This window comes from Neovison vison, chromosome 1 (assembly GCF_020171115.1).
Source record: "Neovison vison isolate M4711 chromosome 1, ASM_NN_V1, whole genome shotgun sequence".
NCBI classification, from domain to species: Eukaryota; Metazoa; Chordata; class Mammalia; order Carnivora; family Mustelidae; genus Neogale; species Neogale vison.
Window position 1 is genome coordinate 92,975,336 of NC_058091.1, and position 22,627 is coordinate 92,997,962.

A 22,627-nucleotide genomic window follows, 5' to 3' on the forward strand; every position below is an offset into this window, starting at 1 on the left:
GAGAAAAGCTTCTTTCTGTCAGTGTCCCATCTTCGGTTAGGTCTGTATTATTGGCTAGCACTCTACTGCACATGCTAAGGACTTCCCGACAGCCACATCAGTCTTGATGAACACCAAGTAGAGTGTGCTTTGTTACATATGCTGTTGTAACTAGAGTTTGCCGCAAGCCCCCAAGAAGCTCGATAAATAAAAAATGCTGCTTGTTTGATTAAAGCTTAGGTGGGTAGGTCCTGTTCATAAAGTAACCTGTTATTATCAGCCTTTCCGGGGCATTTCCAAAGCAAGGCTGAGATGAGGTCAGCCAATTTGGACAGGCATCCTTTCTCATCTCCTTCCCTAACACTAAGGGCCAGAGAGAGAGGGAGCAAACTCAGAAATCACACTTGAAGATGTCTCTATCCTGAATCTTACCCAGTTTTGACAAAGTTTCCTGCCTAAATAGTGATAAGTATAAACTGCCTATGGTGTACATTTATGTCTCCAATCATGGAATCAAATCCATTTTCTTATTTTAGAAAGGTGCGAGATTTCTTCAGATTGACCTGTATGCCACCTGTTCCCCCAACCTCAGACAGTGGGCATTTCTGGAGGGATGGATAGAGTTGTGGGTAGAGGCCGTAACTGCCAATGTAGGAAAGCTCAAAAAGCTTAGACCCAAGAAACACCTTGGAGTTAACCAGAGTTTGTTACGGACATAGATGATGTTGAACAAAAAAAGTTTACATGTGCCCTGTGGTTGCACTACTGTATAATCACTGCCATTTAGAAGGGGAATTATACTTTACTTTAGAATATATTTTAATGTGATGTACTAATATGCAGCGGCTTGTTGTTTTTCTATGGAATTTTCAGAATGTGAAGTTCAACCAAAATCTGTTGGTGGTCTACTTTTCCATTCCATCTGTCAATCTGTAAGAATTGAGTTGTTAAATATATTTAAAATAATATTATGTATTTAAATCCCCACATGTTCTGCATTGGGACCACTTTTGGGAACTCTTTGGGTTTTCATGTTTTATAACCTTTAAAATTAAGTAAAGATTGGATCAAAATATACCAGCTGGACCACAAAAAAATTTATTTAGCTTTATTCTTCAATGGGGTGAAAACACTGCTTTTAATTACTGAGACTGTTCCTTGATATCTGGATTTAACATGAATAATTGGAATTTTTTAACCTGAAGTGACTCCTTGGGATCATCTGGTTTAACCCTCTCATTTTACATGTTATGAAACAGAGGCCCAGAGAGGTAGAGCTGCTTATGCTCATAGGTTACTTCATAGCAGAGCCTGGATAAAAATATAGACTTCCTAACTATTATTATTATTATTAGTGGGAGTTACTATATACGAATTAGGTACATATTCAATACTTTATGTTATCTTCACAACAACCCAGTCCAGTGCTCCTGAATCTTCCAAAACCAGATTTTTCTCTATAGCATTTTTCTGTCTTACACATTTTAAATAAATTTGAATTGTCTTCAACACAAATTTTAGAATGGAGTCACCACACCTTAGCTTGAGCCTGAAGAACCACCATCTGATCAAATCCTTTATATCTAACATATATGTCTCTTCACATTTCATATTTTTCCAATGAAGTCATATCCATTAATGTGTCTTGGAATTTTGATCTGTCTTTGCCAACTTAAAATCATCTTGATCCTCTTCAAAATAATCCACAATAAATAAAAAGGAGTAAAAATTTCAGTAATTTTGTATCCATACTAAAAGACTTAACCATTTCGATCTCACTTGTTGATTATAATACTACTAAATATACTATTTATCCTCAATAATGAATACCTAGCATTTAAGTTGGTTTTGCTTAGCTTCCACATTTTTCTCTTCTGAATGATATTTTTCTCATTGAAAAATAGTTATTTTTAGTTATATACAATTGTTTTTATATGTATAAGGGAATTAATATACCTATCTAAATAGAGATAACCTATCTTAAATGTGCTTTTAGTAAGGAATAAAGAGTCTATCAAATGCTCCATGTCCCAGTTCATTATAAGCTGCTAATGGTAAGACCATATCTTATTTTTATATAAATCTTTACTCTCATTAGTAGCATTTCATTGCTGTTAGGTACTCAACAAAAATTAATTACAATTATATATAACATAAGTCAGTTTTGTCTTCATTATTTCAAGAATCTATCATAGACTAGTCTGAAATTTATTTCACTTTGCTAAGGAAAAAAAGGAAATAATTCAGGGAGATTTTTTTTTATTATTTTATTTTTATTTTTTTTTAAGATTTTATTTATTCATTTGACAGAGAGAGATCACAAGTAGGCAGAGAGGCAGGCAGAGAGAGAGAGAGGAGGAAGCAGGCTCCCCGCTGAGCAGAGAGCCCGATGCGGGACTCGATCCCAGGACCCTGAGATCATGACCTGAGCCGAAGGCAGCGGCTTAACCCACTGAGCCACCCAGGCGCCCCGGGAGATTTTAAATGTTAAAAAAAAATAAAAGCTGTTCTGTCTTCACCTTTTTAAGCACAACCATTTATTTACATCTGAAATAGTTTATATGTTCCTCTTGTTAATGAAAACAGATTCCTTCAGAACCTCCCCGAGGGTAAAAATGTGTATTTTAATTTAATACATGATGGTTAAAAAATTGAAGGGAGGTAATTAATTCTCTTCCCTCCAGTTAAACCAGGACTCTTTAAAAATGATTACCAAACAAATATATATTATTATTAAATGCCTGCTAATGTGGAGGACAGATTGAGCCTGAATTCTAATTAATCTATCTAATTCTACCTATCTAAATTCTATCTAATTCGTGTTCTACTTATGATGAAGTAGCATAAGTATTAGCAAGTCCTTCCATTTCTCTTGATTTCCATTTCTTTATATTATGAATTGACTGAACTCTAGAATCCTCTAGAATCTTAACTTGCATATCCTTGAAGGTGGGCATTATATTGATGTCATGGGGAAAGAAAAGAGGATTTAAAAAAATGAGTGGGGATTTGCTTTTTCCTGGATTTGATTAACTTCTCATATCTGAAACTCAGTTAAGGTTTATGCAGGCCTTAAAGTATAATACAAACTTTTTTATATGGGTGACCTGTCTCACAAGAAAATCCTGCCTCACAGAGTAGTGGCGTCCTCTTGGTTCAGACGACTCTGGACATGTTACTAAGTTCTTGCTTTCAACAACTCCTCATATACAATAAAAATGAAAAATTTTAATACCACGCCCAGGACCTTCTCATTCTGACTCCAAGCCATGTTCCTACTCTTTGCATTTCGCTACATACCTGCACTCAACCTCCTTGCAAATGCAGTGCTCCACTTTGTTCTCTGGGATGCTCTTCACTTGGCTGCTTCTCATGCAGTGTTCCTGCGGTACTCCCCACCTAACTCAGCTCCCATCACGCCCCGCCCCCCATTCATGCTCATTTTTGGGTTAAAGCCTACTTTAGTATCTAGAATGATTTCAGAAGACTTCCACATTCTCAGCACCTCTCTGCTCCTACTGCTTTCCCTACTGAGGATATGTGTCTGTATATATGGATTTATGCCTGCTTCTCCCATACAGAATGAATTGCTTGCAAGCAAGGACCTTGTCATACATCTGTTTCCCTTAAAACTTCAAACAGAAGCCGCTCAGGAGGTATTTGTTGCATTCAGAGATTTTTTTTAGGGGGTGGAGAGAGAAAAACATTTCTGCACACATGATGAAGTCCTATGTTGTTTTTCTCCTACCTTCAGAATAATTATGCTGGGTTAGTAACACGTGATTTCATGAGATTCTTTACCATACTAGCTGCTTAACTGCATTTTCAAAAGATCATGTGTGCTTAACATATGTAATTGTTATAATGTTAAGAAGTATTCCACAGTTTAATAGCTATTCCACAAAAAAATTGAGAATATAATAGGTTAATACAAAATATTAATATTATTAATTAGTTAATAATTAATAATGTGACCAAGCTATATTATTCTTCCTTTTACAGTGTGTATGAAAGTTACATCACTATTTTGGCCTTCATTGGTAGCATACAAATGCACATTTACCCACTCAATTGTTTTATTATTTCTGAATTGTGAAGAATACGTGATTATTTTTCTCTCCCCATACTTTACCCCCAACAGGCTGCTGTGATTGTCAACAGCAGCAGGAGCCACTTTGAAGGTTTGATAAAAGCAGATGAAGATGCTTAAAGATGTCTGTTTGCTGAAAATATCTGGTAACAGGAATATATGTGAGTAAATACAGTGCATTATCCTGATTTTTAAAATAAATCTTTAAGAATGCCTGATTGGTTGTGAAAGGTTTTGTTTTGTCCTGGTATGGTTTCATCCTGATGTACTTTTAAGTGAAAATGGTCATAACAAATCTAGAGATAATTTTTAAGCCTTAATCTTTACTTTTCACAATTGAAATAGAAACTGACTTAATTTAGGTATCAGATTTTAAACCTTTACATTAGCAAAAAAAGAATCCTTATGCCATGTCAATATAAATTCATTAATTTATAATAACTCCATCTTTGCATTAATCCAGTCCTATTAATCTAGTTCTGCTGTGACTAATAAAGATTGACAACTGGTAATTACGGTGATGGGCATCTCCCTGACTGAGGGTAGAGGAGGAAGGTAACACCGGAATTCCTTGAAACACTGAAGAATTGTTCTCCTTTTTGAATATCAAATTCTACTTTGATTTCCATAATACTTTTCCCTCCTCTTGCTTACTATTTTTCAGTCTCTGTTGGCCATTTCTTTGCTGCATTGTACTTAAATTTTGGTTCTTTGAGGTTCTGTTCTTGGCTCTTTTGTCCCTTTTCACTTTCTTTCTCTAGGAAGAGTCCCGCAGTTCTGTGACTTCAGCTACTACACTTACACTGGTAATTCCTAAACATTCAGCATTGCTCGGTAAATGGTAGATGTTGCCATTATCTGTGTTTTTGGCCCTTACACAGTTCTCAGGCTTTAGGCATGTTTTCTCAGTTGTCAACTATATACCTCCTCCAGGATGGCCACAGTCCTTGTGAGCTGACATCTCCCAATATTACAAAAACTGTTGCACAAATTTTGTACAAATATCATACAAGCTTCTGTATAAATATTGTACAAAAATATTTGTACAAAAAATATTGTACAAATCCTTCCTCCCTGCCATTTACAATCTGGTCCTGCTCCGGGATTCTCTGTTGCACTACAAACTCACTAATGCAGCCAGGAAACCTCAGGACAGCCTTGACTTCTCATTTGTTTTTTGTTTGTTTGTTTGTTTTTTTACTTATCGTCCAAAATGCTTAAACCCATTTATAAAAAAAGACAACTACAGACCAATGTCTCTTAGGAACATACATGCAAAAAAATTCATGAGTACTACTTCATACCTATTGGATGGCTATTAACAACAACAACAACAGAAAATAACAAGCATTGGTGAGAATATGGAGAAATTGGAACCCTTGGGCATTGCTGCTGAGAATGTAAAATACTGCAGCTACTATATAAAACAGTATAAGCTTTCCTTAAAAAATTAAACGTAGCATTATCATGTGACCCAGCTGTCTGCTTGTAGGTAAACAGGCTAGGAACTGAAAGCAGGGACTTGGACAGATAGTTGTATACCAATGTCATTTTTCACATAGCCAAAAGGTAGAAATCCAAATGCCCATAGATAGATCAAAGTATGAACAGATAAACAAAATGTGCTGTATGCATATGTATATGTGTATATATATTTACATATATATACACACACAGATAATAGAATATTATTCTGCCTTAAAAAGCATGGGAATTCTGAGACATGCTAGAACATGGATGAATCTTGAAAACAATATGCTGAGTGAAATAAGACACAAATAGACACATATGGTATGATCCTATGTATATGAGACAACTAGAATAACCAAATTAATAGAAACACAAGGTAGAACACTTTCTATGGGCTGGAATAGGGGAGAATGAGAAGTCAGTGTCTTATAGATGCAAAGTTGGGGGTGATGGAAAGGTTCTAGAGATGGTTGGTGGTAGCAGGAGCTTAATCTTCACGTGCAGTGTCTGATTTTTTAAGTTCCATGTCCAGCAGTACAGCAATGCAGAGCAAGTAAAGCTATCTCTCCCAGACACGGAAGAAGTGGGACATTGGAAATATCTAGGAAAATGGGAGGAACAGGCTCTTAGCCCATAATGGCTGAATGATATGCCCCGATTATCCAGGGCCCTGAGCCATGGAAAGAGGTTGAGGGACAAGTTTGATAGAAAACAAGTCATTTACTCTGTCTACAACTCTGTGGTCTCTGTAAGTTTGGTTATATTGCTTGAGCTGATACAGAGAATTGAAATTTCCTTTATTCCATGGGATGATCAAACAAGTCCAGATGATAATAAAACCATTTTATAATGAACAGCTTCCTTTTACCATAAATGACACAGTGCCAGATAATCTACTTATTTTCTTGTTAAACATTTATTGCATGTTGTTTAAAAGTCCCATATTGTGCTAGACACTGAGAATATTAAAATAAATGAGAGGAGTTCTTGCCTTCAAGAAATTCATGTTCTGGTAGGAAGGAGAAATAGTAAACCATTGCATGATATGATCAATATATGTTATAAACACTAAATGTAACAGAAGTTTATAAAAGGCAGGGGATAATCAATTCCACCTGGGTGAATAGTAGGGGAAGAGGACTTAAGAGCTAGATCTTGCTAGATGGTTTTAAATCAGATGTTTGTTTTTCTTCTATCATGAGTATAAAGCATTAATTAAAGAAGATCTGGAAAATGAAACTAAACTGAATTTTCAAGGATGAGTTTATCAGGTTAAAAATCTAACTTTTTAAAGAAATCAAATGATTCTTTTATTTATTCATTCAGTGAGTATTTATTGCCTCAGTCCCATGATAGGTTCCAGGAATGCTCAAAGACAACTGCCATTAAAAAGTAAGCATAGGGGGCACCTGGGTGGCTCAGTGGGTTAAAGCCTCTACCTTCAGCTCGGGTCATGGTCCCAGGGTCCTGGGATCCAGCCCGGCATCAGGTACTCTGCTCAGTGGGGAACCTGCTTCCTCCTCACTCTCTGCCTACTTGTGATCTCTGTCTGTCAAATAAATAAATAAAATCTTAGAAAAATAAAATAAAATAAAAAACCAGACTTCTTCATATTAAAAAAAAAAAAAAAGTAAGCACAGGAGAGGCTCCTGGCTGGCTCCGTCTGGTAGAGCATGTGCCTTTTTATTTTTTTAAGATTTATTTATTTATTTGACTGAGAGAGAGAGAACACAAACAGCGGAGTGGGAGAGGGAAAAGCAGCCTTCCCACTAAGCAGGGAGTCCTATGCGGGGCTCGATCCCAGGACACTGGGATCATGACCTGAGCCAAAGGCAGATGCCTAACAATTGAGCACCCAGGTGCCCAGAGCATGTGACTCTTGATCTTAAAGTCCTGAGTTCAAGCCCCATGATATATAGAGCTTTTAATCAATCAACAATCAATCAATCAATCCATCCTTTAACAAAGATAAAAGTAAGCGCAGGAGGCTTTGGCCGTGAGGTTACATCTACCCTGAATAGATAGAAAATGCTGCGATTTACACTGGTAAACCAGGATTGTATTAAACACTTTCTTGATTTTATCTACATTGTATTTGATATTTCAGAATGTGAAGGAGTGACACGAGACACTCCCACAAATGTGTCGGACTTTGCAAATGAACAGAAATCTACCATAGATCTCTGGGAGCTCCTCACAGTTTGCCTGCAGGTTCCCCTTCCTCTCCTTCCCCCTGGAGGATTACCCTGGTTAAGATTTAGGTGGGGGAAGAGAACAAGAGTGCAGCCAACAGATCCTCTGCCACGGCGGATAGAGCCTGAGAGGACCAAGTCCTGTTTCTTCCCGTTCCTCTAGACGTCCTTTTGTAAGTCCGGTTATGCGCCGGCTCTGTGAGGAAAAGAACAAATGCCTACAAAGTTGGGAAGCCAGAACGAGGCAAACAAAAAAGCAGGGCAACTCAGACCAGTAACTGTGGAAAAGGAAGATCGAACAGTCTCCAAGTACACCCATACTTGATTGTAACGCTCGCAACAGCTCTATCAGTTCAAGCGCGGGAAGGGGTTCATGGACGAGGGTGAGCAGCTTGCGGGGCTCAGAACACGGAATGTGCACAAGCCCCATTCGCGCCGCTCCGCCTCAGCCCGGAACGGGGCGCGGGGCTCCCTCCGGGTTCCGGCCCTAACGCCCAGGCGCGTGCCATGGGCGCCTCCAGGTTTCCTCCCGGTTCCTCCCCAGCCCGGCACGGCGCGGGGCACCGGGCCTGGCTCAGTCCTGGGCCTGCTGCCCGCACAGCGAGCGGCTCAGGGGCCCCTCCCGGCGCCCCGCCCTTGGCCAGGCCTTCCCTCCGCCGCGGAAGGCGTCCTGAGCAGCAGGCTGGGTCCAGACGCTGCCCCGCGTGGCCGGCGGAACTGCCCTCGAAGCCCCTCCCTCCCAGGCTCGCCTCCGCCCGGGCTCGCCTCCGCCCGCCCGGGGGTCCAGCTCCCCGCGCCGCGCCGGCCGGCCGACCCCCTCCCGCGCCCAGAATCCGGAAGCGCGCGCTGCAAATGCTTCCGCGGCGCGATGCTGGGCGGTTGGTCCCGCCGCCGGTCCTACCAGTCGGCGCGAGTCCGGGGGCCGCGGCGTCGGGCAGGTCGCCGAGGGGGCGACTCGCCGGGCGTCTTCCCCGGTCGCTCTGTGCCCGGAGCCCGGGTCTGCGGGGCCGTCCAGCCGCGGGTGCGGGCGCGGGGTCGCCGGCGGGCCTGACGCGCCGCCCTGACCTCTCGGGGCTCGACGGCCGCGCGGCGCCGCCGTGATGTGCTCCACGCCCGGGCTGCCCACGCCGGGGGCGTCGCTGGTCCTGCGGGTGTCGTTCGTGGACGTGCACCCTGAGGTGATCCCCGTGCAGCTTTGGGGGCTGGTGGGCCAGCGGCGGGAGGAGTACCTGCGGCTGAGCCGGGAGATTCAGGAAGCGGCGGCCACGCGCGGCCCGTGGGCGCTGGGCGGCGCCTCGGCCTCACCCGGCGAGCTGTGCCTGGTGCAGGTGGGGCTCCTGTGGCACCGCTGCCGCGTGGTCAGCCAACAGGCGGAGGAGAGCCGCGTCTTCTTGCTCGACGAGGGCCGTACCATCACGGCGGGCGCGGGCTCCCTGGCGCCGGGGCGCAGCGAGTTCTTCCACCTGCCGTCGGAGGTGCTGGGCTGCGTGCTGGCCGGCCTGGTGCCGGCGGGCGGCGGCGGCGGCGGGGGCGGTGGCGAGCCCCAGCACTGGCCGTCCAGTGCCGTGGACTTCCTCAGCAGCCTGCAAGGCAAGCAGGTGCACGGGCGGGTGCTGGACGTGCTGCTGCTCCATCGCCTGGTCCTTCTGGAGGTTCCCAGGCTGTTCCAGCAGATGCAGGAGCTCGGGCTAGCGCGGCAGGTGCCTGACAGCCTCTTCCGCTCGCTGCTCAAGCGCTACCTAACGGCGGCCACTGCCGGCCTGGGCTCCGCGGCCCCGGTCCTCCCGCGGGTCCCTCCGAAGCAGGAGCAGCCTGGCCTGGATTACTTCTACCCGCGGCTGCAGCTGGGCGTGACAGAGCCCGTCGTGGTGACCCAGGTGTGTCACCCCCACCGCATCCACTGCCAGCTCCGGAGCCTCTCGCAGGAGATCCACCGCCTGTCCGAAAGCATGGCCCAGATCTACCGGGGTTCCACAGGGACCGGGGATGAGAACACTACCAGTGCCACCTGGGAAGAGAGGGAGGAGAGCCCAGACAAGCCTGGCTCTCCGTGCGCATCCTGTGGGTTGGACGGACATTGGTACAGAGCCCTCTTGCTTGAGACTTTTCGGCCCCAGCGCTGTGCCCAAGTGCTCCACGTGGACTATGGAAGGAAGGAGTTAGTGAGCTGCAGCAGCCTCCGCTACTTGCTGCCTGAGTATTTCCGAATGCCCGTGGTGACCTACCCTTGCGCTTTGTATGGACTCTGGGACGGTGGGCAAGGCTGGTCTCGGTCCCAGGTCGGTGACCTGAAGGCCTTGATACTGGGCCAGGCAGTGAATGCAAAGATTGAATTTTACTGTTCCTTTGAGCACGTTTATTATGTCACCCTGTATGGAGAAGATGGGATCAATCTGAATTGTGTGTTCGGAGCCCAGTCCTGTTGCTTGGCGGACCGGTTCCTTCAGAGCCAGGGAATGGAGGAGGAGGAGGAAGAGCGAGAAATAGCTTTTCAGTCTCAGTCTCCTGCTGAAGAAGTGGATGAGGAGATTTCACTCCCAGCCTTAAGATCAATCAGGTTAAAGATCAATGCCTTCTACGATGCCCAGGTGGAGTTTGTTACAACTCCTTCCCAATTTTGGATTCGGCTGAGGAAACACAAAGGCACTTTCAGCAAGCTGATGAGAAGAATGTGCAGTTTCTATTCCTCCGCCACTAAGCTGGACGGTGTAGTTCTGAAACCCGAACCCGATGACCTTTGCTGTGTCAAATGGAAAGAAAACGGCTATTACCGGGCCATGGTCACCCGATTAGATGACAAGAGTGTGGATGTGTTTCTAGTTGACCGTGGCAGTTCGGAAAATGTGGATTGGTATGACGTGAGGATGTTGCTTCCCCAGTTTCGGCGGCTGCCCATACTGGCTCTGAGGTGTACACTAGCAGATATTTGGCCCTTAGGGGAAAGTTGGAGCCAGGAGGCCATTTCCTTTTTTAAGAAGACTGTGCTCCACAAAGAATTAGTTATCCATGTCCTTGATAAGCTGGATAATCAATATGTTATTGAGATTCTTGATGAATCAAGAACAGGGGAAGAAAACATTAGTAAGGTAATTGCTCAAGCTGGTTTTGCCAAGTATCAGGAATTCGAAACCAAGGAAAAGATTCCTGGAAATGCCTACTCTCCAGGACATGTTTCAAGCCACTTTACCAGTGAGAATAACAAAATATCTCCTGCCAAAAAGGCAGAAGTAGAACAGAAAGCCAAGAGGGACAATCAGACTGTATCTGTTTCAGAAATTTTGACTGAAACAACAGTCATTACAGATATTCCAGTTGGACTAGTTGTGCCAGAAAAAGAGAATAGAGTATCTGTTTATTCTCCTCTTATAAGGAATTTCTTAGAAATTAAGCCAGGCTCTTCTTGTAAAGGAGAGCTGAAAGTTGGAAGCACGGTAGAAGTCAAGGTGTCTTATGTTGAAAGCCCTGGCTACTTCTGGTGCCAACTGACAAGGAACACCCAAGGATTTAAAACTTTGATGTGTAATATCCAGGACTACTGCAAGACGACAGCTACTCCCTACGGGGGTACCACCCCTGCTTGTCTGGCAAAACGAACAGTAAATGGAAAATGGTCCAGAGCTGTGATTCGTGGGGTACAATCTGCAGAGCATGTCAAAGTCATGTTTGTAGATTACGGAGACAAAGAAATGGTATCTGTGAAGAATATTTACTCAATTAGTGAAGAGTTTCTTAAGGTTAAAGCCCAGGCTTTTCGGTGCAGTCTTTACAATTTAATTCAACCGACTGGTCAAAATCCTTTTGCTTGGGATGAAAAGGCAATACAGGCTTTTAGTGAATTTGTAGACAATGCCTGGGAAGAGAATCTCGAATTGAAATGCACAATATTTGCTTTGGCTTCAGTACAAGATAAAGAACTGTTTAATGTTGTGGATTTGCTCACACCTTTTCAGAGTGCCTGCCATTTTTTGGTAGAAAAGAGACTCGCAAGACCAGTTAAACTTCAGAAGCCTTTGGAGCCCTCTGTTCAGCTACATTCTTACTACTATTCGACACATGATATGAAAATTGGAAGTGAAGAATCTGTGTATATAACACATGTTGACGACCCTTGGACATTTTATTGCCAACTGGGAAGAAATGCGAGTATTTTAGAACAGTTGTCCTGTAATATTACACAATTAAGTAAAGTTCTGTTGAATTTGCAGACAACTCCCTTGATCCCTGGAAACTTGTGTCTTGCCAAGTATACTGATGGAAATTGGTATCGAGGGATAATAATAGAAAAAGAACCAAATAAAGTCTTTTTTGTGGATTTTGGAAACATTTGTGTGGTAACAAATGATGATCTTCTTCCAATACCAACTGATGCATATGATGTCTTACTTTTGCCCATGCAAGCTGTGAAATGTTCATTATCTGACATTCCTGATCATATACCAGAAGAAATTACAGCATGGTTTCGGGAGACTATTTTAGATAAGTCATTGAAGGCTTTGGTTGTAGCAAAAGATCCAGATGGAAGGCTGATTATAGAACTTTATGATGACAGTATTCAAATTAATGCTAATATTAATGAGAAGTTAGGGCTACTTGGCTACAAAGGTAGGACCAGAAAAAAAAGTGTAGCACTTCTCGCTACAACTGAAACACTTGAAATAAAGAAGGAAAATATGAAATTGTCACCTATACAGTATGTAAGTAAATCCACAGAGAACAAATTCTGTAGTATGGAGATCTTGGAAGAATCCTACAAATCTAAGATCAGTTCAGCATGTAAGGACACCAAGCTTTTACAAAGTTCAACAAAGGCAAACTTAGTCACTCAGTATCAGGACTCCGTAGGAAATCGAGGTAATCAAGTGTGTCCAGTAACACCAGAAAAGAAAGAAGAAGGTTTTGCTGAGCCACCTTTGAAAGCGAAAAAACTAGAAGCTACTCCTTCAGAGAGAAAAATAGGACAGTCCTATAACAAAGATTTGCCTCTAAAATTTTCTGACTTCCCCCAGAAGATTATAATGCCTGGCTTTAAAACAGCTGTGTATGTTTCTCATATAAATGACTTTTTAGACTTTTATGTTCAACTAACAGAAGACGAAGCTGAAATCACTCATCTTTCAGAGAGATTAAATGATGCTAGAACAAGGCCCCAATACTACTCAGGTCCACCTTTGCAGAGAGGAGATGTAATCTGTGCCATCTTTCCAGAAGACAATTTATGGTATCGCGCTGTGGTCAAGGAACAACAACCCAATGACCTTCTCTCTGTACAATTTATAGATTATGGCAATGTTTCTGTGGTTCATACTAACAAGGTAGGAAAGCTTGACCTTATGAATGCACTGTTACCAGGATTGGGCATTCATTGCTCCTTGAGGGGGCTTTGGGTCCCTGAGATTTTAAAATGTAAGGAAATGATGCATTACTTTTCCCAAAGGACGGATGAGGCTCAAATAAGATGTGAATTCGTTAAATTTCAAGACAGATGGGAAGTTATTCTTGCGGATGAACATGGGATCATAGCAGAAGATATGATTAGCAGATATGCTTTCAATGAAAAATCTCAAGTAAGACTTTCTGATCAAATAATTAAAAGTGCCTGTTCAAAGTCTGTCAGCAAAACCGACACTGACACTTCACTATTTCTCAACTGGTATGATCCAACGATGAGGATGATAAGAGCTTATGCCACCGTGATAGATGGACCTGAGTATTTTTGGTGTCAGTTTGCTGATACTGAGAAACTTCAGTATTTGGAAGTAGAAGTACAAACGGCTGGAGAACAGGTAACAGATTGGCGAAGTTGTGTCCCATGCCCTCATATTGGAGATCCTTGCATAGTGAGATATAGAGAAGATGGGCATTATTATCGGGCACTTATCACCAATATTTGTGAGGATTATCTTGTATCCGTCAGACTTGTAGACTTTGGAAACATTGAAGACTGTGTGGACCCTAAAGCACTCTGGAACATTCCTTCTGAACTTTTGGTGGTCCCCATGCAAGCCTTTCCATGTTGCCTTTCAGGATTTAACATTTCAGAAGGTGTGTGCCCTCAAGAAGGAAATGACTACTTTTACGAAATAGTAACAGAAGATGTGTTGGAGATAACAATATTAGAAATCAAAAGGGATGTTTGTAATATCCCTTTGGCAGTTGTTGACTTGAAAAGCAAAGGTGAGAGTATTAATGAGAAAATGAAGAAATATTCTAAGGTTGGTATTAGTAGCAGTGATCTGCCCTATGAAAAAAAAGACCCAACAAAGGGAGCCCTTGGTTCCCTCAGTCCTGAAGTTAGACTTAAGAAACCAAGTAGTAAAGCTGGACAAGAGAAAACCTCATATGTGGAACCATCCACAGATGAGCTCTCTGAAAAAGTTGAAAAATGCTTGAACATTCTTGAAACCAAGCCAAGAAAATTGTATGACCCTGACACCGATAACATTTTTGAAGCTTTTGAAAACTCAGGCAAAGATAAAATTGGCCCCGAGGTACTGGAAGGTAAAATACAATGCCATCTGGTTGACAATGCTAAGTTTGATGATAAATACCTCATGGCAGGATTTAACAAGTTACTACCCCAGGAGAGCCAAACAAAGGAGATGTTAGAAATGAACTCCCTTGAGGTGACTCTTTCCCCTGATGATGAATCCAAAGAGTTCCTGGAACTGGAATCCATTGAGTTACAGCATTCTCTTGTCGGGGATGAAGACAAAGAAGAGATAGGCCTGGTGCCTCCAATAGTGCCGTTGTCCCAGGGCTGTGACCCAGAACCCACCCTGCAGCCATTTACAATGCAGCTTTCCCTCAGCTGTGACTCTGAGAAACAGCCAGAACTTGAATTACCCACAGCCCAGCTGTGTCTGGATGACAAAATAAACACTTTGTCGCTAAGAGTTGGTCAGATGGCCCAGGACCCCACGTGTGCAGAAGACACAAGAGAGCCAAGTTGCGTGGAGTGTTTCCAGGACCAGCATGGGTCACCGTTGCGCCTACATGCAAAGGATTGCCATCCCAACACGCAGATTGAAACCAATATATATAAAGAAGAGTTTACAGAGTATCACAACAGGGATGCCATTTCATCATTGACTTTGTTCTCTGAAGAAGAATCCAGAGCGGGAAGGAAGCACCATAATGCTTTACAAGACCATGTCTTAGGTAGGTGATTTCTCTTTATTTAACTTGGTGTCTTTCAAAAGTACTTAATTATCTTAAAGATAATGATAATTTTTGGGGTCTTTTTTTTTTAAAATTAATTTGGGGACAGGGGGAAGGTTAGAACCTGAAAAGAAAATCAGATCTGGATTTCATGAAGGGCATCTTAAATGGGGGGGATGAAGTTGTGAAATCCATGTAGGAGCCCACCAGATGAAATGCTGAATTCTTAATACTGTGTTTACAAGTAGATGGCCTAAAATCGGTGTCTCCAAAAAGCAATTATGTTTAAAGTGTAAACAAGTACGCTCCAAAATCAAGAGTTTATGTTTTTTTGTAGGTCTTAAAAAAACAGGGTTCCTTTGCTAAGCACTACTGTGGGCATGAATTGATAGGGATCAAGTTTGCAGTTTTCAAATTTAACTGTTTTGCTTTATGCATATAGCTTGCTGTTGATTTAGAAACCCCTAAACAAACACTAGATTTAGGGAGCTTATACTAATCGGACAAGAGAACAGCCATGAGTAAATATTGGAGAATTTTTTTTTCATTAACTTTTTCATGAATTATTTACTGATATTTTCCTGGCTCCTTAATAAGATTTAAAAGTTACATGAAATGGCTCACTTTCAGGGTTTTTTAGATGATCAATGTCAGACTTTGCATAAGTACATTTTTATATTGTTAAATTTGAACCATCATATAAAAGAGAGAAAACAGTGGTCTGGAGAGAATGGAAACTACCATAATCCCACCATTGATAAAGCTGCAAAGCACTTGCTTGCTGTCCTCTTTTGCTGTGTCTGTGTGTGTCTGTTTACGTACGGTTCTAAAAACTAAACCCAAATCACATTATCATAGTGTCGAATCCTGCATTTTAATCCCTTAAATATGCTTTCAAAATATTTTAATTCTATGGTATGCCACTCTGTGGATATACTGTGATTTATTTAAGTATCACCGTAGATTTTTAGTCCTCATCGCCACATTTTAATAACAAGAGGTGATAGCTTTATGATAAGAATGTCTGCTGACTTGTAATATGCTGCTTTGCTAGAGAAGTGGCGGTTGTAACTGCTTACCACACCACATGTAGCCACAATACCCAACTTTTGAGAGAGAGAGTTTCAAAGTCAGGAATCCGATTCACATCCTTAAAAACACATCACATCATGGGGGTGTTTTTTGAAGGGAGCAGTAAGGAATTCTATTGGGAAGGGATACTGGAAGAATTTAAAGTGAAATCCAGGAAGAGAGACAGACTCAGACCATACATGATGCTGGTTATATAGTAAGTGCAGATTAAGAAAATGCTCTAATCGTCTGTCTACGTGAAGGGATTAAGAGGTATGCATTGAGGCTTTATTCAATTTGGCAGCTCAACCGGAGAAAACCTACACTCTGAAAGGATTTGCTGTTGGATCTGCATGTGTTGTGTGGTCAAGTCTAAGAAACACATGGTCTAAATGTGAGATTCTGGAAATCACTGAGGAAGGCACAAGGGTAAGTGAAGTGGAGGTACTTTATTTCCAAATGTACTAGATGACTGTTAAGGAAATGTTACTGAAATTTACCAGACTGGAAAATGCAATTGAATAGACATTTACTGGATCATTCCCCCTGATAATTTGGTGCCCTGCAAAAGTCATTTCAAAGTTCAGATAGAAGCATCCTAGAAAGAAACCGTCTTAGGCTCTTTCTCCTCCCTTACTTCTGAAGTCTTATCAGTCACCAAATTCTACACTTTCCACTTCTTGTCGCTTAGTTTTAAACTTTTTGGTGCCGAATGCCACTGCCTTGGCAAAACAAGTCCCTTGTTTTACAAGTAGATTACTCTATTATCCCTCAATTTGGTTTATTTCTAGTCTTCCTTCAACTGATTCTCTATGGTGCCAGTGTGAAGTCTGTCATATGCAAGTCTGAGTAGGGCATTCCTGTGTGTAACAGCTGCTGGGGCTTTCCAGGTCCTAGTGCTCCTCCTGTGATCTGAAGACCACCAGTATCAAAATCACTTGCTGTGTTTCTTTGATTGGAGATCCCTAGACCTTGCCTTGGCTGGCTGATTCAGGATTTCTGGGGGTAGGACCAGGAATGTACATTCTTATGCCATTAAAATTTGAGAACCACTGGTCTAGGGTAGAAAAGTCAAGCTCATTAACAAGGGTCTTATGAAAAACTGGAATCCTCTAGGGTTGAGTGTCCATAGTCATCTCTAGTCTTATGTGTTTTTTTTAAGATTTTATTTTTATTTATTTATTTGTCAGACAGAAATCACAAGTATGCAGAGAGGCAGGCAGAGAGAGAGGAGGAAGCAGGCTCCCTGCGGAACAGAGAGCCCGATGCGGCTGGATCCCAAGGACCCTGAGATCATGACCTGAGCTGAAGGCATGATTTTAACCCACTGAGCCACCCAGGCGCCCCTCCAGTCTTATGTTTGTGTTTTATTACCTTATATTAGATGGACATCAAATTGCTTGATCTCTCTTATGTATACTATTCCACTTGGCTTCTTTGCTCTATTTAATAATCCAGTTCTATTCACTTGTATTCTATCCTTCTTCCAAACTGGTTAATTTTCACTTATTTTTGAAAGAGTTTCATTTTGCGATGCCTCTTCCATGAAGCATTCACTAGCATTATTTTCTAAATCTCTCCATCTTGGGACACCCAAGGCAGGTAAGCCTCTGCCTTGGGCTCAGGTCAGGATTCCAGGGTCCTGGGATCCAGTCCTGCATTGGGCTCCCTACTCAGAGGGGAGTCTGCTTCTCCCTCTGCCCCTCCTTCCTGTTCATTCCATCTCTTGCGTTCCTCAAACAAAATAAATAAATGAAATCTTAAAAATAAATAAATAAATCTCTCCATCTTTTCAACCCCCTCCAAATACCTTGGCTTGATATCTATATTATATTCCTATTCTTCCTGCTACAGAAGTCTGTACTTCCTATATTGTATTGTAACACTCTGCTTATAGGTCTGTTTCTCCACAAAATTTTGAACTTCTTGAGATCTCATTTTTAACCATCTTTGATCTCTAGGCATAGATACACAGTATGTTAATTGAATGGAAGTTCTGTTGAATTGAAACGTTAATATTGAAGTTTAATAAAATTATTTTCATTGCCTTTTGAGGTATTTCATTTGAAGAAGGATTGCTATGGTCCATAGATCACAGTTTTTGGAAACTCCCAGTTTTTATTAATTTCTCTTTCTCTTGCAGGTTATGAACATTTCAACTGGTACGGAGGAGATAGTGAACCCTGAGAATGTCTGGAATGGCATACCCAAATTGGATAAGGGTCCATTTGAGGTATGGAATTATATAACTATTAATTCATGAGAACATTGTCCTTCATTTTGAAAGGTGACTTAAGCTATTTCCAAAGCCCTTGTGTTTGGGAATAATGGAGAAAAAAATACTAATATGGGGATAACAACAATGAAAAACAGCAGTAACAAAATCAATGATTCTGAACTTTATGCCAGGTAACCCTTTGGGCAAACTAGTTATTACTGTTCTACTCTTTGGGGTTTTGGAGGGATTTTAAAAATTATGATACATCCATTCAAGACAAAGAGGTTGATTGATTTTGTTTTCTTTCATGATTTTTTTTTCTGTTTATATGGAATGTAAATATATCATCTGTGTATTTTGAGCATAGTTGATTTCATTCTGCATATAGTTTTATACTCTATGTTCTTCATTTAAAATGATATGGTGGGTAGTTTCCATGCCATTATAATATCTGGGCATTTGAGTTTATTCTGTTTGGAGTTTATTGAAGTGCTTCATTTAAAATTGGCATCTAATAGTTCCAGTACCTGATCATCTCAGGACTTGCCATTTAATGATTGGCTTGAAAAATTATGAACTTTTCCTGGTTCTTTGTATGTTGAGTAATTTTGGATTATGCCCAGAGTGTCTTGAATATTATGTTGTAAAACTTTGGATCCTGTTAAAATCTTCTAGAAAATATTGAATTTTTTTTTTTAGCATGTGATCAACTGTTAGGTTCATACCACAAGTTCTGTCTCTCCTGAGTTTGTTGGTTCCAGTGTCAGTTTATTTTAAAAAAAAATTTTTTTTTAAAGATTTTATTTATTCATTTGTTGGGGGCAAGGAAGAACACAAGCAGAGGGAGAAGCAGTCTCCCTGATGAGCAGGGATTCCCAATGTGGGACTCAATCTCAGGACCCTAGGATCGTGACCTGAGCGAAAGGCAGATGCTTAACTGACTGAGCCACCCAGGCATTCCTACTTTTTTTTTTTTTTTAAGATTTTATTTATTTATTTTACAGAGAGAAAGCATGAGTTGGGGGTAGAAATAAAGGGAGAAAGAGAAGTAGACTCCCTGCTGAATAAGGAGCCCAACACAGGGGCTTGATAGAGATCATGACCTGAGCTGAAGGCAGACACTTAACTGACTGAGTTACCCAGGCCCCCTCTTTCTAGAATTTTTAGCTATAATCAGAGTGAGAGAGAGGCTGTAGTTGGTTCATTCTACCTTGGCTGCAACCAGAAGGCCATAGCTGCATAATATGATATGACATGAACGGTCAGTCACTTGTTAAACCATTTCTCCTAGTGGTGCACATCAAGGTCATTTGAAATGTTCCACTTTGAAAAATCACTGGACATCTCTACCTTCTTACATTAATTCCATGTTTTTGTTTACTTGTCGGAAATGACAACTTGTTTCATTTATGTTACATAAGCAGTTACTAAAACTTTCTTTTACATTCTGATCTTTACCATTCATTAATTTTCAAGCATCCACAGCCACAGATAGATACATACAAGATTCTGTTTGGGTAAACTACCCTATACCTGCCAAATAGAAGGTAACCATATAAGACAACTTAAAGCATTCATAAAATAGTATAGATATATGGTGTAACTCTGGCCTTACATGGTTATTAATGAGATTGAATTGAATCTTTCCTCAAATTTGAAGAAACTTACATATGTATCTACAAATGAGCTGTGTTCCATTAAAAAGTGGATATTGTGAGGTATTAAATTATGTATGACTTTTCTGGTGATATGTCAAGGCACTGTGATCTGGGAGTCTTTCTGATTACGTTTTTTTTTTAGAAATTTTTCTCATCTGAGTGATGTCATTTCACTGTAAGAATGTCTCATGAATTGATTTCTGTATAGGCCTCACGTACACATACGGTGCTATTATTTGTTGAAAGGAATATGGGAGAAATATCCCTCTTCATTAAGTCTTTAATAAAGGGTCTGTGGCTCACTCACCATGGATAATTTGTTCAAATTATCAAATTATTTCAAATCTTTGAAAAAGACACCAGAGTTGTGAGTTTGGGAGCTAAAAATTGGAAAATGATAATTTTCCCAGTGTGGGATGTTCCAGAGAAGTGAGTACTGGAAAGATAAAACGTGTACTTGGATGATTCTTCACTGTAAAATCAGATTGTCATACTTTTAAAAGGATATGTTTTTCATTGTTTACATTTTTCTGGTTTATCTATGGTCCCCTTTCTGATTTTAATCATTTTGTGTCTGTAACAAAAAGTCGATAGTACTCCAAAGGTTCTATTTGTGGGGCTATATTCCAAACAGGAGGAAAAGATCTTTTACTTTGTGTCATTGGATGATACTACAATTGGAGGTCACTTGTGTTTTTATTTTTATTATTATTTTTTAAAGATTTTATTTATTTATTTGACAGAGATCACAAGTAGGCGAAGAGGCAGGCAGAGAGAGGGGAGGGGAAGCAGGCTCCCTGCTGAGCAGAGAGCCCCATGTGTGACTCAATCCCAGGACCCTGGGATCATGACCTGAGCCGAAGGCAGAGGCTTTAACCCACTGAGCCACCCAGGTGCCCCGTAACTTGTGTTTTTAAAAGAAAATTAACTTTTATCACCAGCTTGCTAAGTCTGAAAGATACCATTATCCTGAATCCTGAAATAAAAATGGTCTATCAATTTCCCTAGATGTCAGTAGTAGAAAAAAAACCACAGCTCTTTAGTTAAAAATATTAAATATGCTTCTGAGGATAAATAACCAAGAAGAGGATTTCATGAAATGTCATAAGAAAACTTTGTTGATTGAATTCATCTTGAAAATTACATTGTGAATTTGATAAATTTATATTTTAAAGGACTTCAGAATTTTCTCAGTGTTTATTAGCTCATACTTTTCAATGATCTTTGTATGTGAAATGATGTCTTGGAATTTCTTTCTGGGTTTTTAGCTTAGCTCATAAGATTCGGTTTGTTGGAAGTTCCTAGTTATTGCATGATCTTGTTCATAAGCAGCACACTGGTTCTTAGCATCGAAGTACACTGAGAAATCAGCTCTGGGAGGCTCTAGTATTATTTGAAACATACATACTAAGGAAAGAGAACAAAGGGCTTATTTGGTTATCAGCTTGGCTAACATCATTCTAGCAAAATATAAAATATGCCAATTTTATAGTATTTTAGAGAAACTTTGTCTGATAATAGGTAGAGTGTGAGAACCAAAATACTAAAAGAAAAAAAGAAAAACAAAGATAATCTCCATGGGATTATTTCTCCATGGAATAGTTCTCACCATTTTGAGAGGACATTCAATTTGTTGTGGGAGCACTATGTAAATAATTTTCTTGTTTCTTTCTTTTTCAACTTGAAGGTTTTGGGTTTTTTTTTTTTCTCCCTCTTTCTCTCTCTCTCTCTTTTTCTTTTCTTCCAGAAAAGGGGTCTGGAGGTGATCTAGATTTAACAGTGGATCCAGAGATGTGGCTAGTCTGCCGGTCAGGAGCTGCTTTTCCACCAGTGGCATCTCACCAGGCCAATAGAGCATTCGAGCACATGGAGAGCATGTAGTCCCAAGAAGCTGCCATTTTTGAAACCTCTGATATGCACAGAAAACCAAATAGATCTCATTGTGACTAGGCAGTGTACTTATAGTGGGGTTGCGGTGTATATGGATCTGGGATCTTCTCCCTTTAAATGTGTTATATTCTTAATCAGTTAGGAGAATTTATTTTGCTAAACAGTTGGCTAACACATTACTCAGATTTCCAAAACAAACAAACAAGCAAAAAAAAAAAAAGAAACCCAAAAAACCCACCCCAAACCCTATTTTTGTTTCTTTTGAATACAGTGTTTAAATTAAAATAGAAAATTTTAGGTTTATGACAAGTATATCCTCTGATGTTACTTTGGGGGATGGGTTTGTTAGCAGGAACTCCTCCCAATGTTTTGTTTTGTTTCTGAAGCTTTACCTTGTCTGTCTAGTTAAACATTTGACTAATACTCTGTTTGATTTTGGAAGTATTCTAAAATGACCCAAGATTTGAATAAAGTTTCTCCTGAAAGGTGTGGTGGTTTCATTTTATTAAAAAGGAAATACGATTCTGGAACATCTGTAGTTGTGATTATCTGTAGTAATGGAATCACAATTCTAGAAATGGGGAAAAGCAGTAATCGTCAATATTAGCTCTTACAGGTCAGTCCCTCAGTTGGTGCTTTAAATGCAAGTCTCATTTAATTTTCAACTGCAAGGGGCATATCAATATTATCCATAGTTCACAGGTGAGAAAATTAACGCTTTTTAGAGAAGTTACAATAACTTCTCTAGGTCAAAGAGCTGGAGAGTCTCAGAAACCTGATCAAACCCAGACCCAACCAACTTCAAAGCCCACTCTGTTAAAACAGGGTTCGTATAGGTGGTGGAACAGATCCAGCTGTGGGACACTCTCAGCTGTATGCTGCTAACGAGACAGGGGACCTG

General features: G+C 40.8%; 1 protein-coding gene across 2 annotated transcripts; it reads left to right on the forward strand.

The window, feature by feature from the left end:
• The first annotated feature begins 8,831 nt into the window (after positions 1–8,831).
• TDRD6 (tudor domain containing 6) lies at positions 8,832–21,955 on the forward strand. Of its 2 annotated transcripts, XM_044252274.1 has the most exons (4): positions 8,832–14,889; positions 16,265–16,389; positions 18,104–18,193; positions 21,584–21,955. In XM_044252274.1, the coding sequence occupies exons 1-4, from the start codon at positions 8,832–8,834 to the stop codon at positions 21,605–21,607; spliced, it is 6,297 nt and encodes a 2,098-aa protein (XP_044108209.1). In that variant the 3' UTR covers positions 21,608–21,955. The 2 variants fall into 2 exon arrangements, with proteins under 2 accessions (XP_044108209.1, XP_044108218.1); XM_044252283.1 differs by lacking the exon at positions 18,104–18,193.
• Positions 21,956–22,627: the final 672 nt, after the last annotated feature.

Excerpts from the sequence above, each read along its gene's own strand:
- TDRD6 (XM_044252274.1), top strand. The coding sequence starts at position 8,832 with ATGTGCTCCACGCCCGGGCTGCCCACGCCGGGGGCGTCGCTGGTCCTG. Across the intron at positions 14,890-16,264 it reads TTTACAAGACCATGTCTTAG|CTCAACCGGAGAAAACCTAC; the intron begins GTAGGTGATTTC and ends TCAATTTGGCAG. Across the intron at positions 18,194-21,583 it reads TGGATAAGGGTCCATTTGAG|AAAAGGGGTCTGGAGGTGAT; the intron begins GTATGGAATTAT and ends CTTTTCTTCCAG.